The 14995-nt window shown below is 44.9% G+C and overlaps 1 protein-coding gene across 5 annotated transcripts in view; it reads left to right on the forward strand.

Moving 5' to 3' along the window:
• IQSEC3 (IQ motif and Sec7 domain ArfGEF 3) overlaps positions 1-14995 on the forward strand; it is a 97954-nt gene that overhangs the window by 49807 nt on the left and 33152 nt on the right. For 4 of the 5 annotated variants that reach the window (XM_062616572.1, XM_062616575.1, XM_062616573.1 and 1 more), the window contains exon 3: positions 12128-12416. In XM_062616572.1, coding sequence (XP_062472556.1) covers positions 12128-12416 — 289 coding nt within the window. Of the gene's footprint in view, positions 1-1830; positions 1910-12127; positions 12417-14995 lie in introns of all 5 variants that reach the window. The other variant, XM_062616576.1, reaches the window with a different exon arrangement.

Below are 14995 nucleotides of genomic sequence, written 5' to 3' on the forward strand. Positions count from 1 at the left end.
AAGGAGACATGTAAGCCCTTGGCTATATCTCCAAGCCAGCCCTTCTTGCGGTTCTGGTGAAATTCCCTCTTGCCCCACTTCTGATTTATCAAAGTACTCAAATGGAAATACATGTTCTTGCTGGAAGAGGTCCTTTGTGGTTGTTGCTCCAGTTTTGTATGTGGGAGGATGAAAAGTGGAAGGACAGATTTTGAACAGTTCCTTGAAATCAAACCTTCAAAATTCTTCCTTCCCAGCTCTCTGAGTACACTACACACCAAGCAGAACTTGATAAAAACCATAATCTGCATTAATTTACTTCTGGAGGTCTGATCTGACTCTTCATGTTTCTTTACCTGAGCTCTCTGTTTCCATTGAGCATACATTTATTCTTTCTCCAATGAGGTCATGCTGAAAGGCATTGGTACAAAAGAGCCGTGAGTATTATCTACTGCACAGTCACAGCATCATGTCCTTCTTTGTCTCCACACTGTTGTGGCCCAGGAGCACCTCTACTCCCAGTATAGCTCTCACTTTGCCCTTCGGTCACTCTAGGTCCTCTAACAGTTAGATCCTTCTGAGAAATCCACAAGACTGTTTGAATTGTGAATGCAATACCCCTTAAGGCTGAGGCCCATGGAGCTGGTGAGAACTGAACTGCTCTCCAATTCAATTCTCCTTTTAGATACCACTGAAACATCTTGATAAATAGATGGGGAATGATGACTTTCCACTAGTATCCATCATGCTTCAAGCATTACAGAAAAACAACTGAGCTACCCAGCATGTTTTCTGAACTTGTAAAAGATTGACCTTGCCTGACAGAAAAATGCAAATCCAGCTCATGAAATGGGAAATTGGCCTTTCTGGCTTAGGATTGCTGGCAGTATATTGGATATATAACCTGGAGGTCGGTGTTTCTTTCCAGCTCAGAGGTACTCAGTGTCTCTGGCCCAGGTATGAAACATGGTAATGGTTCTAGTCTGTATCAAATCAGGTCTACAACCTACCACACAAAACAGCATAACAACTCAGTCTAATTGGCCCCCAGCTGGCAGTGCCAAGTGCAAGCTCCTACAATTAGTGGACCATGGAGGCTGAATTCTCTGATTCTTAATGGAGAAAACTCCAAATCAGATTTACAGCATCTGGACATGCCAGTGCAAAGCAAGCCTCTACATCCATGGTCTGTGTCTTGTGTGCTCTGAAGACAAACAACTTCATATCCAAAGCTCTTCAGTCGAACTTTTTTCATTTGTGCTAAAGTCTTCCACAGCACTGTTTTTTAACACACAGAGGAGAAGTTTGAGTAGCGTTTCTGCTTTGTTAGCACATCCTGTTTGTGCTTCTTTTCTCATTTCTTTTTCTTATTGAGGTCACAGGCATGAAGAGAGGATTTTTTTCTGCTTCTTAACAGCTCATCTACTTCTTATTCTTTCCTCCCTGTAGATTTAATAATCCTGTTCAAGATATTACAATTGGAGGTTGTGGGGATGCTGCAAGCAGGCAGAGATGGGTCAGCAAAGTTCACGTAAATATTCCCCATGCTCACAGTTGTCGGAGTTTTGATTTTAGTCTGACACAGAGATGTGGGTGAGAAGTGATGTCTAGACCCAGGTTTAAACTCTTCCTAAACTTGGGAGTCTGTAGATCCCTCGCTTTTTATGGGTGTTTTGTACAATCAGAACTAGCAGCTTTAATTGCTTTGCAGGAAACTAGGTCCAGAACTACAAAGGTATTTAGAGCATGTAGATTTAGGGGAAATACAGAAACACAATTATAAGCAAAAAAAATGTCTTAGAAAACATACTTAACAACATATTTACGAACAACCTTGGGAATCTCTTGCAGGGAGGTATAGTTGGCAATTCTTCTGGTACTATGACCTGGGAGGAATGGCTCTTTCTGGAAGCATCCAGAGAAACAGGAGGTGAGTTTCAGATGCAGCATCTCAGTCCTGTTAAGGAGATCCAGTAGGACATTTTGACGCTATCTGTCTCCCACACAGACATTTCTCTGCTCCTCTCCAACAGCTGGTGCAGCCACTTTCCGGCAAGTTTGGAGAGCATGAGGGTGAGGAAGTACAGTGAGGAATAGATGGGCTCTTCATGAAAAAATATTGCCTCTGTCAACATCTTTCTTCAGGAAGGAGGAAGACTGCAGGAGAGAGGCCAAGGAAATCCCGTCCGAAGTATTCTCTTTTGAATGCAAAGATACTCATCAGGCACTGATGAGAGCTTGAAGCTGTATCCAGACACTGCCTGGCCACATGTTCTTCCAGTCCTTCCTTCTCCCCTGTTGCTTATAAGAGTCCTGCCCTGGAGGAATTTGGACTTGGATTCAGGTGCTTTTCCCCCACATGTGATAGCACTTACCATTTCTTGGGCCACAGCAGTGGTAATGTCAGTAAAAAGGAATCAATCATAGCCAACCTTACAGTTGTGAGAGCCACTTGCAACAGTTATTGAGTTAGTTGCTTTAATACTAGGCAATTCACTCATGGCTTGGAGATGATCCTCATGCTCTCTCTCCTACACAGCAAAGAATTCCCTGCCCATAACATGGCAACTTTTTAGTACCAGCAGAATGCAACATAAATACCTGCGGTATCCCATGTTTTTTGTGTGATAACACCACAGAGACACATGAGAAGAGGCTATGCCAGCTTTGGAAATAGTTCTGTATCTAGCGCTGGAAAACAGGCACAGACGGTTGATAAAGTGATAGCAGATGGACTGTGGTGGAGCTCACACCATTCATTCTAATCCTCTACTGAAATCATCAGACCTGATCTGCAACAGTCAAGATGCATCCACCACCAAAATTGGGTCGTTCCAGATCTTTTGTGCACTGAGCTGTATTCTGTTGAACTCGACACGTGGTTTCTGTGGACCCTCTGTCCACACACTTGTTGATGGCTTACAAGGCAGAAAACAGAGAAGGCAAAGAGATGGAAAAAGGAGCCAATGAGAAATAAAGGGAGTCAAACTGACCCCAACAAAGATAACACAGCGACTGCAAGGAAAATGGGTTGCAAATGTGCTACACAGAGAAGAATGACAGGAGAGAAGGAGCAGGAAAAGAAAGAATGTAAAAACCAGTATGAATATATGAACATATGAAAAGGAGATAAAACAGCGGTCCCTTGGTTGGAATATTCCTGCTCAGGCCAACATTCTTTAGCAGTGACAGCAATGAGGCTCTGGCCTTTCATTACACATTTTCTTGTAGTGTGATGTCAATCCAAAGGTCTTTTGTCTTTTTTTTTGTGCTCTGCAACACTAACTCATTCCTATGCAGGTTCATCTTCTGACCACCCCACTGGGGCAGGCTCTGGGCTGAAATACAATAAGCTCTCCTTTTGGAAAAGCACGTCTGTGCTCCAGAATTCCTTGTTCTCCATGTGGCCCTGGCAGGCTTTCATACACTCCAGGAAGAATGGGAGTCTGAGATGCTGAAGAGGAGCACACTTGTACAGCTGCTCAGGCCATTCTGTGTGGGCTCTGTGAATAGCTGTATAGCTGAGGGAGAGGGTGCATAAGGCTGTGGGGGTGGTCAGTGGGTGGGGAAAGGAGGAAGGAATGCTAACCATGCTGTTTCTATCTTGGTCTCCTATCTTGGTTCATCCTAGATCTGAACACACTGGCAAAGTGAAAATCTGGATCATATCTGATTTCCTAAAGCTGGTGATTAGTGTTTGGACTGTCTGTATTGAGGATGGTGATTTGAGGCCATGTTACTCTTCATGTTGGGGAGGACCAGGCTTCCTTTTTGGTTTGACACAAGCAGTGGCCTTCTACTGGGCTGCAGTGATCTCAAGATACTTGGGAACAGAAACAAGATTTTCTGGGTTAAGCAAAGATGTTCCTGTGAAGTGGCTCAATCACTGCCTTCAGAAATCAATTACCCCAGTCCCTTGGGAAGGAGCCCAGGGTTGCAGTCCACCTTCGGGTCTGCCACAACAGGTAGAAAAAGAACACCACAGAAGCCCTTGCTTAGGTCTGTCGGTGCCAAGAGTTGTGTCCCTCAGCCAGCTCACAGGCAGCTGGAATAGGAGAGCAATGGGCTGAAGGGATATTGCAAGGTTTCCTTGCCTCGTAGAGGCTTTGCTGCCTCCCAGCCCTGAATTCATCTCATTTTAGCAGTGAAATTCTATCTTATCTTCTGCATGATTGCACCGGCAGGCTTTTGTCAGCGAATTTGGTGATGTTCAAACCTGCCTCAGGGGTGAGGAGCCAAGAGATCTGAGTCAAAGTGGCAGAAAGACTGCTGCTGAGAAGCCAAGTTTCTCTTTCCCGGGGTGCTGGGCGGGCAGTTACACTAATGCAGGATGCCATCTGTTTTTTCTTTCCCTAAAAAGTCATGTTTACTAAACATTGCAGAGGCAAAAGAGGTCTGGGGTTAAGGTAATAGTAATTAAACCCTGACGAACAAGGTCCCCCTATGCCTTCACTGTCCACTTGGTTCTTTTCACACCTCTATGTTAAGCATAGGTGCTCTGTCAACACAGCCACCAGTAACATCCCCTGCAGTGACAGGCTGTGGGACCTTCTCTTAGTCTAACCTGCAGAGACAGCACAGCAACCAGCCTGGGGCTTCAAGCACTGAGGTGTGATGGGCAGCTGAGAAATGGGATGTACTTCCTAAACCGAGCTCTGTGCTCCTGCAGCAGGAGGCATGGCTGGGAAGGGAGGAGAATAGAGGGTGGCCTGAGTGTCATTCTGAGGTGTCGCTCAGGCACACGTAGGAACTATAAGAAAAAAACCTGTGTGACAACAGTACACAGCACAGCTAGCACTGCACCACAAACACCGTTTCTCCTACAGTGGGAGCTGCCTTAGGCATTCCAAGTCACCCTCTGGAGGAACCTATCTGTCTCCATGAAAAACAAAGGTCCTGGTCCTTAGCTGGCTGCAGTCTCTCCACAGAGCCTGGCCACGTACAGGCATGAGTAAAGTTAGCTCCCATAGTGCTGTTCTGTAACAAAAGGCACAACAACACAACACTGTGGGAATTATACAGCACATAGGGATCACATTTAAATACCAAATCTGAAATCAAAGCCCTGACTTTGGCATGTTGAACGCTGTAGAACATGAGGTATTAGCTAGTGTTATTACATTTTCTGTCTGCTTAATATACGTCTCACCAAAGCCACTTTCAGCAATGTGGAAAAGGTATTGCCTGGTTTGGTCTGTGCGAAAGGATGTTAAATTTAATTCCTTTCCAGTATATTTACCATACTGTGCTGTCAAATCTGTTTTACAGGTGTGTCTGCCAGCCTTTTCATGAAACAAGTAATACATTCTGGGATGGGTAATAAGCTTGGCTAATTATCATTAATTTCTCTTGGGTAAAACTAGTGTGAGAAGATGGCTTGATGCCACTGCTTTGCAAGGTGTTACATGAATGTAGACAAAATCAGAATCTTGTTCCTATATTTGTCTGTGTTGGGGAGACTGTCTGGGAAAGCTGCAGCTTGGCTGGCAAGGGGATGATTTGCCAAGATCAAGTTCCAAGTTCCCTGCTTCTCTGGCAGGGTAGACTTCTGCCTTCCATCATTTTCAGCATGCTTCCAGAGAACGTTGCCTCCAAGTCTCCTTAAAACCTGAACTTAAAAGTGAATCAGAAGCAATTCTTTAGCACTCAGGCCCCCAGCATGTCAGAAATCGCTGAACCTTGAAAAGATCCCGTAATATATTACCAAGCCTGTCTCAGCCGTTTTTTCCATTGAATTCTGATCAACCCATTCACCGTATGTTATGGGTGTCCTCAGGGAACATTGAAATGAAATAAACTGAAAAGGCACTTTGGACCCTGCTAACTCAGCAATTGATTGATTTATTTATTTATTTTCTGAGCAGGGGAAGGAGAGAGGATAGGGGAACTGCTGAGATGTCTCAAGATGGAGGGAGCACAGGTTCTTGCAGACGGGGGTCTGAACTCTGTTATCTTGGCATTAGCCAGTGACCTCTTGTTCTAATTTTCCCTATGGCACTTTGTAAGGTTTTTTTTTATTCTGACATCCCTGAAGCTTTGAAGTCTTGTATGGCTGTCAGGCCATGGCAATACTAATCACAGCACTTTAGAGCAGTGTATATACGATAACCAACTGACCCTCATAAAGAGACCTGTGAAATGGATTCATAAATTTTCATGGTCCTTCACAACTAGTCCGTGTAGTCTTTGCCTCAGTTACAGGTCACAGTCCTGCACACTGACCTTGAATACCATGAAGAAAGTGTTTGGTAGGTTATACGTGGGGAATGGCAATGTGGTCTTCTGGAGTGACACAGGGACACAAACAGGAGGTGAGATCAGCTGCTGTAGTACTTTTGTAGCACCTCACACCCACAGCTTCCTCCTATACAGTTAGATAGATCTTTTTTGCATAACTGCTATACCTGCCAACAGGGCATCTGAGCATCCTCTTCTTGAGTGACTGGTCTCTTACACTGCTGTCCAAGCCCAGAAGAGCCATTGCTATTTTTGTTATCCTGCTATTGCTCTCATTCATCTGCAGTAATTTTGATTCTGTGAGAAGAGAAGGAACAAAGAGATGAGTTTTGTGTCTTGCCCACATGAGAGTTGTGTAGCTCTGGGGTGATCAGTGAGAAAGCTCAGTTTTAATTTCTCACAGGACTGACATTACTATCCTTGAGAAGGGTAGCTCTCCTGACCCTAGAACCCCATTTAGTCACTCAGCTACCCTGTAAGCACCTTTCTGAGAGCTCTGAAAATTACTCATAAGACCATGAACTGATTCTGGTATTTAACAGCGGCGCAATGGAATGTAATGTCTCGAGCATCCAACTTCTGTGTTCCTACCTACTGGTCTAGCTTGAAATTGTCTTGAAATATTTGGGGGAAGGGGCTGCATGTTCTTTCTTAAGTCATCAGGTGTGGGAATGTCTAAGCCTGACAGTCAAGATCCAACAGATAACCATGGTTCAGCTCCGCAGCTGGCAGTTAGAAGCACAGATCCTTGCCAAGGTGGAAATGTGTCTTTCCAGCAGCAAGGAGATGGTGAGGTGTATGCAAGGAAATGCACCATCCTGATGCTGTAGGAACTGAAGATCAGTCAGGTCTGTCCCATGACAGAGCTCATCATGGGGAGCCGATACTGCTAAGAATGGGCAGATGGGCTTCTCAGGTTTGGTAATGTAATTGTCATTGATTTGGGCTTCAGGTTTCCAAAATACCAGGGAGAAATAAGGAAGTCATAAAAACCCCTTTTTCCTTTGTCATCTCTGTGCATCCTTCCCTCAGTGTACTCCTTATAGAAATTCTTCTTGAGAAATTTGCAAATAGAAGCTAAATATCAGAAATCTCGCTCGCACATACTTCTGGGTGCCCAGCTGAATTGTCTCAAAATACGGCAAGAGCTTTTTCACCATCCTGCTTTCTTGAAACAAATACTAGGATTCAGCCCAGAACCCTGATATCCCTGTTTTGAAATGCTAGACTAGCAACAGTATTTCATATAAGCCCTCAGTCAGATTGCAGTCACCATCTTTGTTAACAAAACTGGTTTCTGTCTGCAGAAGGCGTATACAAGTCAGCAGTGCAAAAGTAGCAGGAGATACCTGAAACTTGAAAGATGCTTTCTATAGCAGGTGAAATCTATTTGTAATAACTAAGCTTATTACTATGGGTCATAAAAGTCATGTAGGAATGAATATCTAGGATGAACAGAACAGCTGAATTTGTAGTCTTTGTCTGATTGTAAGTGATTTACATTAGCATTACAACTTTCAATCAAACAGAAGACGTTATAAACCTTCCCTACCTGATTGCACAACTAGCAGAAAATTGCTTCATTTATCATGCAAGAGTAGCTGTAAAAACTATGAAGGGTGGTGGTATATGATACTTTAGGACAGCAAGTGAAGAACACTGATTACAGCTGAAACTGCAGGGGGAATGCTGGGATGCAGAACTAAATTAACCTAGTTGAAGTTTGGCCAGGACATTGGGATACATACTTTAGACTCTGTGTGGGACTCTAATTATTACAAGTGGTCTGAAAAATTTTCTCATCCAAGAAATAGAATGTGCAGAAGTTCCATTCCCTTCCTTCATCCTACAGCCAGGGAGGTTGGCTCTCTGGCCAAGGGAAAGTAAGTGTATCCCCGTAGTTACAATAGCTCCTGAGGTATCACTTAAGAACAAAAACTGTGCTCCACCAGTGCTAATCTGTGCCACTCAGGACAGAGGTTAAAAATCAGGATCATTAAGGTTTTAGCCTCTATTTCACTGCCGCATCAGTTTCGATCTCTGGCAGCATATTTTGTCTGCCATATGGAAGCTTCAGCAGTCACTGCTACTCAGTAACAGAGAATAGGCCTTCCCACATCATTTCCTCGGAAACAGGTTCAAGATCGAGTCAACCTATGAGGAATATAGGGTGGTAAGTGGAACCATAGAGCGGTAATGCCAACATTCAGGCTGCTAAGCACACTCTGTCTTTGCCCCTTTTTTCTATTGCTTATGAGTCACTAAAGTTTGCCAGCTGAAGATGGAATTCCTGAGGTTTGATCTCTTGCCCAAAGGTGAAGTAGGTTTGTCTTTCATTTTTGGAGATTTCTTTTTTCCTACTATGTAGAAGTGGTTCAGCCATTTATTTTTCTCACAAAGGAACATGTAGAAACTATTCCCACTTCAGCAAGAGTATTTTCTATTGCTTTCTAAACAGCACAACAGCCAAACAAGCAGGGGGTTAAAAAGTTTATATTTAGCCTAGCCTACAAACATCTAGCTGAAAAATGCCTCTGAGTGCTTCAGTAGAATTTGATTTTGATTTGACTGAGTTTTGACCCTCAGAAAATTCCACACATAAGCTCAATACATTCATTATTGGTGTATTCATTGGGCTCAGAGGAGGAAGGCAAGGTTATACTGTACGTACATGTGGTTAGTGTATGTCCTTATCCTAGCACAGTGTCTTAGGAGTACTCACTGTGAGTGGGAGTGCTGAGCTTGGTGGTGCTTCTCACACGTCTGTGACTGAATGTGCACTTGGTGCTTGCAGTCTTAGGAACATCCTGTGTTTTTAGGAATAACCTAAATGCCTAAGGAGGCTAAAGGGGTCTTCTGAGCAATTTGGATTGGTCCAACATCCTCTGCCCCATTGGCCAGGGTAAGAATCTGGTCCAGTGAGGACACCTAGGGTCAGACAAAGCCTAGACATCAATGGGTGGGCCCTCGGGGATGAGGCAGGTCCAAGGTCAAGCTGTGGAGTCAGTGGCCAGATCAAGTTGGTCCATGGCCATGGAAAGGGGAAGCCTGTGGCAGAGCTGGAGACCAGTAAGTTTACAGTGTTGTTGAGGCAGGGGCTGAGTGCTCTGGGCTGGGCTGAAAAGGGGAAACTGCAGGGGATATTTGGGGGGGCCCAGGTGAGGCCAGTCAGGCCATTAAGGTTTAGTAGTGCACTAAGGACCTTGACAAGGCTATCCAGAGAGCCAATTTCCAGAGAATCTTCATGTCCAAAGATACTCAAAGGTTGCCTTGAGATCAACCTTATCTGTTTGAAAATGCCCCTGCTTTGAGCAGGGAGTTGAAATAGAGACCTACAGCCTTCCGTCCCAACCTGGGTTGTTCTGTTATTTGACAAAGCCTGCTGGTTTTTCTTCTACATTAACAGAACATCCAGAATATCCTGTCACTATGAATGTTACTCACTCAAGCTTTAAATGGTGTGTGACAGAAAGCCAAATAGGTAGCATACACTAGGCATGATGTACAGCCTTACAGTGATGAGCCTGAATGCTGCAAACTCTTACACTCACACTTCACATTCTACCATGAGCAGTCAGTGGACGCCTTCAGAAAAATAGTTAAGCATATGTGCAAGTGTTTGGAGCATATCCAAACAAGGATCATCATCATCATCACATGAAGGAATATTTGCTGGCATTTAGAGCCCATTTATGCTCCAAGGTAAGTCAACTCTCTAGCTCTCTCGTCTACTGTCTCAGATCCTGATCTGCCTTAAAGAAAGTCTGTGTGCACTGTGGCCTTGACTAAGCAGAGCAATCTGGGGTATGTGTCTTGCTGAATCAGAGCTTATGCACCTAGCTGAAATTGCTTTGTAGGACACAGTCCGTTTCCCGTGAAACACTTGTGAGGCTTTTGGCATTCACAACATGATGGAAATCTGTGTCACCTGGTCATCCCTTGAGCTGAGAATAAAAGTTAAAATGAGAATGGATAGAACAGAAGCTGCCAATAAAAATGGTACAATGTGAGCTGTAGGGGAAAAGGCTTTTATTAGTGTTTCCTGCAATGTGGATGGACATAGAACAGAAGGAGTTAAAAATGAGTACATTCTTTACATGTACATCTCTGGAAAAAGAGTGTTCAACTTTATAGCATCAGGAATAGAACAAGGAAAGAATTTATGAGGTGTACAACCGAAAAGGACTGTTTTATGCCTCATTTTAATGGTGGTATTTCCTGATTGATGAGCATGCAGATATGTCATTTTAATATGCTTTGACAAAGTTGGTTATATAACATTTATGTACGAGACTGGTTTCTTCTGTGAATTTACTTTTGAAGTCTTAACTGGTGACTACATGTGTGTGTATAAAAGAAGAAACTTTTTGCCTTTAAATACTTCATCTTCCTTAGTTCTGAAGTTGTGGTACTGTTTTTGGCTCAGCAGACTTGGAGCCCTTCTAGAAACTGTGGGAATATTTCTAAATTTGGTTGTTGAATCTGCTCAACAGAAGAGCTACCACTGGAGAGAATAAATTTCATTTTAAAGTACTAGTAAGTATGCAAAATTGCTCTGAATCTTAGGAGCCAGTCTATTTACAGTTAGAAGACTTGGGCTCTTAAGTGCTTATAGCACTTTTGAAAATGAGACTTAAATGCTCCTAAGTAATTTGGGCACTACAGAAAATCATATCTAATTTCCTTGATTTTGTGCTGACATCAACACCAATCATAAAATGATTTGTTATCTAGATGGTAGCAGAACTGGTCGCATGTGCAGCGAATCCAAGAGAAGGAAATATGATTCAGAAGTGAATTAAATAATTGAATGGTGTTTAAATACAGGAGGCAGTACACATCCTTGGCTTCAGTGGTTCTGTAGTAATTATTTCCAAAGTAGATGTTGCTCTCAGCTAAACACTCCTCCCCTGGAAAACAGTGGAGCTGTATCCATGCAGACTGCCCTGCACACTCCTGGAAATCCTGTTATTCCTCTGTGGCCACTGGAAGGAGACTAATGTAACAACAAGCACACACTCCGATGCTTCAAACAGTCCCCCAGAATACCAAAATCTTGTTTGAAATTGGGTTATTTTGGAGAATATTTGGGAAGAGAGGTTAAGGACAGACTTTCTCAGCACTTCAGTGGATCAGATGTATGCTAATCCCATGCTGCCTGGAGCAGCATGTCAGGTCTCTCAAGAGTGCACTGTTGTCTGGCCCTGGTTTCACATGATTACTGCTGTGGCTGACAGGAGAAAAAGGGGTTTTCCTTTCTACACAAGATCTCAGCGGTACGGGAATCTGTGGGTCAGAAAGAAACGTCTTTTATGGAAGCTCTGCAGCCTGCTATGGCTGTATTGTAGACTTGCTTTAAAGAGTCAGGACCTCAGGGCTGGCTGGCTCTGTTAACATCTATATTCTCAGGTCTCCAGGAGTTCCTCTGGAAACTCTGCAACATTCAGCTGCCTCTGCCCCATTTCCCACATGCCCTTAGAAATTCCAGGGCAAAACTGGATCCTTGAGATCCAGGCTCCATGCCAGATGGAACTCTGGGATGCACAGTTTGATGCTGAGCAATAGGCAGCAAGGGCACAGGGGTGCTAGCTGCCATAGAGAGCAGGAGAGGTGTCCGTAGGCTGTGGCATTACCTCCAAAGGCAGCACTGGGCAGCTCCAGGAGTCTCAGGACTGGCACATACAGTGTATGCAGGACAGGAGCCTGCTGTTAGGGAGAGAGGGATCAGAGCTTTGGCTGCACCAACCTAAAGTCCTGATCCATCACTGAGAGAGACCCTTCACAACCCAGGCTCCCCTGACATTTAGAATGCAGTTCAGTGACTGGGTATAGCAGGCAGCAATAAGCATAATCATACATACAGTATCATAAAACCAAATAAACCAAGCGAAACGTTGCGTTTTGTTCACAGTGACGATCCCAGCGGTTCCACAAGCAAGAAAGCCGGGTGTGAAACGGAGGATCCGAAGGAGGCCGGCAGACAGAGTGGCCAGGAAGGCAGGTCCGACACCCAGACGCTAAAAGCCCAGCATGCGGAGCTCCAAGAAGAGCAGGCAGCGGGGTGTTCCCCTCTGGTGCAGAAGGCGAGCCTCCACCACACGGGCTCCCCAGTGAGAGTGCAGCGCAGCAAAGGGACGGCCTCGTGTTCCCATGCAGCTGCCTCCGATTATGAGCTCTCCCTTGACCTAAAGAATAAACAGGTACAGGGGCTTCCTCCTCAGGCTGTGGGAAAAGGGGACGGGATGGGTGGGATTGCATTCTCACTGTGGTGGGACATCTTTCAGCAAATACCTTAGCCCTTCGTTCACCTGAGCAGGCCCGGCCCGTTTAGCTCCATGGGGCTGATGGAGGAAGTAGCTTCCCCTTTCTGACTGCAAAACACTTTCACCCAAACCTGCTGGGCTGTGCTCCCCGGTTCCCAGGTTCTGTGGTCCAACATGGACACAGATACTCCATTGTCACTATAGGCTTAGAGATGAGTTGCAGGCAGTCAAGAGCTGCAGCATCCAGAGATACTGTCTGGCTCACAAGCAAACAGTGCCTGTAGGGCTCCCAGCAACTGGTCCCAAAAGTCTTCCTTCATGGGAGAGGTCTCCAAGAGCTGTCTTTCCTTCTTGGATCATGCTCAGCAGACCCCCAGTGCACTTCTGCATTAGTCTCTTCAAAGCATGTGTTTACAGGGGTAGAGGGATTTATTTAGTGAGTGTCCTGCACAGTGTCTACCACGATTGTTTGGGTAGTGCTACCATTATTGCCTTCAATCCAGTGATGAGTGCTGAAGAGACAGGCAAGTTTACTAGGCTTGAAAGTGATTAAATTCTCAAAGCTGCAAGCCTTACTTCCTGTGCCTGAGGCTACAGCCTAGCTCCAAATCACAAGTGTACCATCTCAAACTGCACCTCCTGATGGGCTCTCTGCAGGGGACTGCAAGACAGGGGCTAATAGCAGCTGGCCTCCTCATTCAAAAACAATGAGGTGGAACGTGCCCCCTACACCCATGTCTCTGCAGACTACAGCCCAGCAGAGCTGTTGTGCAAAACAAAACCCAAAGAATGGTTTCTGACTTTTCCCTGGGATGGCAGCTCAAGGAGAGGCCGTTCGATATGCAGACCCTGTGGTATGTGAGATAAGGAGGACAAGCAAATGCTAGTGACAGTGTCCAGATCACGTTCAGTTGGAGAATTCAGTGGGAGCTGTGCTATTGCAGATGAAGGGTCTCAGCTAATGAGGTTCCCACAGAAGAAGCTGCTGCTTTAGGGACATCTCTCAACCACTTCCCTCAAGGCATTGCTGCTGTCCCTAAACATATATGTCAGATCAATGGACCAATAAATTCCTGAGCAGAAAAGAGACCTTGGCTCTTTAGCTCCGTCTTTCTCAAAATGTTGCATACTCAATTCAGACAGAATTCTTGCTTCACACAAGGAAAAGAAATGAGAGAGACGAATTAACTGGCCTCACAAACTAATGTGACATGTCTTCAGGGTGGGCCAGACCTTGGCTGCTATATCTGGCCTTAGCTTCCTCAGTGTCCTAGAGCTGCTCTGATTTGTCCTGGGGAGTGTCTGTCCTGCGTTATTTTAGCATTAAGGTCATGTTGTCCTATCACTGTTTTTGCAGCAGAGGCCAGACCTGCCCTGGATGCATGTTAGCTGCTCATTCATTAAATTCTGGTGCCTTGCAATCCTGACCTTGCAGGGATGTAGCCTATCTCGTAAGTGAAACCACTTTCCTCAAAGCAAAGGGGGCTTACAGGGTGCGTTCTCCTCCAGCCTGATGGATGTCCTCAGGTGATTGCCTCCAGCTCTGGAAGGAGAGATTTTCAGGGAGTGAAAAGTGTTAGGACCCTCAAGCACTGTCCCAGTAGTTTTCTAGTCATAGCACAGACTGTAATACGTTCATAGAATTTACAGTACGAAAAGCAGGTGGAAGGAGACATTTTTAGTCTCAAAGTGCAGTTGAAGTCACATTTACCTTTTAGGAGACGCGTGAGTGCTGGTGAGGAAGGAGAGTAGCCTAGAGACTCTTCTGCAGGGCTTGGAGTTTCAGGTCCTCACACTAGATGGTTGGTGAGTGGGGTCATGGCTCTATTTGCTCTCTATCCCATGAAACAAAGCATGTGACGGTGTGCAGAGCAGAAGTGCACTATGCTGGGAAGCTGGAAAGGAAAATCAAGTTCTTAATTTCCCCTGTGTTGAGATTCTATTGTACTGTCGGGGATCACAGGAGAGAGGAGCACACTTTCAGTCGTGCATACTCCTCTGCTGTGCTGAAACATGGTAGATGTACCATGGATGAAGGAAAATGTTGCATTTACACATGGCTCTTACAGCAATGTCTTTCCATTGTGAAAGTTGGTGAGAGGCAGAGGGACTAAGAATGGGTGACAGAGAGCATGTATGCTTTCGATGTCTTTTTGTTATTTTCTACAATGCATGCATTGACTTGAGTGACTCAGATTCTGTCACTGAGCATGATCCTCTTTTTGCTAACATGGTGGCATGCTGCCATCCTCAGTGGCAACCTGGGTGGAAAACCAGTGCTAAATGAGAATAAGATCAGGCCCATTCTCTCCTGGCAGATCTATGAATTTATGCCTATAGGCAACAAAGCCATGGGATGTGTACCTCAAAGGTTTGGCCATATCCAGGCCTGGCACTTTGATTTGCCTTAGGCTGACCTTGTTAAAGCTCCCTTCATGTGCAATCCCTCATGGCAATGGATATTTCCCAGCCATTTCTAATTCAGCCACAGGGCCTGAATTGCTCAGACTAAGTGT

Source organism: Pezoporus occidentalis, unplaced genomic scaffold, assembly GCF_034315485.1.
Source record: "Pezoporus occidentalis ecotype Australia unplaced genomic scaffold, CSIRO_AGI_Poc_V1 ctg19, whole genome shotgun sequence".
NCBI lineage: Eukaryota > Metazoa > Chordata > Aves > Psittaciformes > Psittacidae > Pezoporus > Pezoporus occidentalis.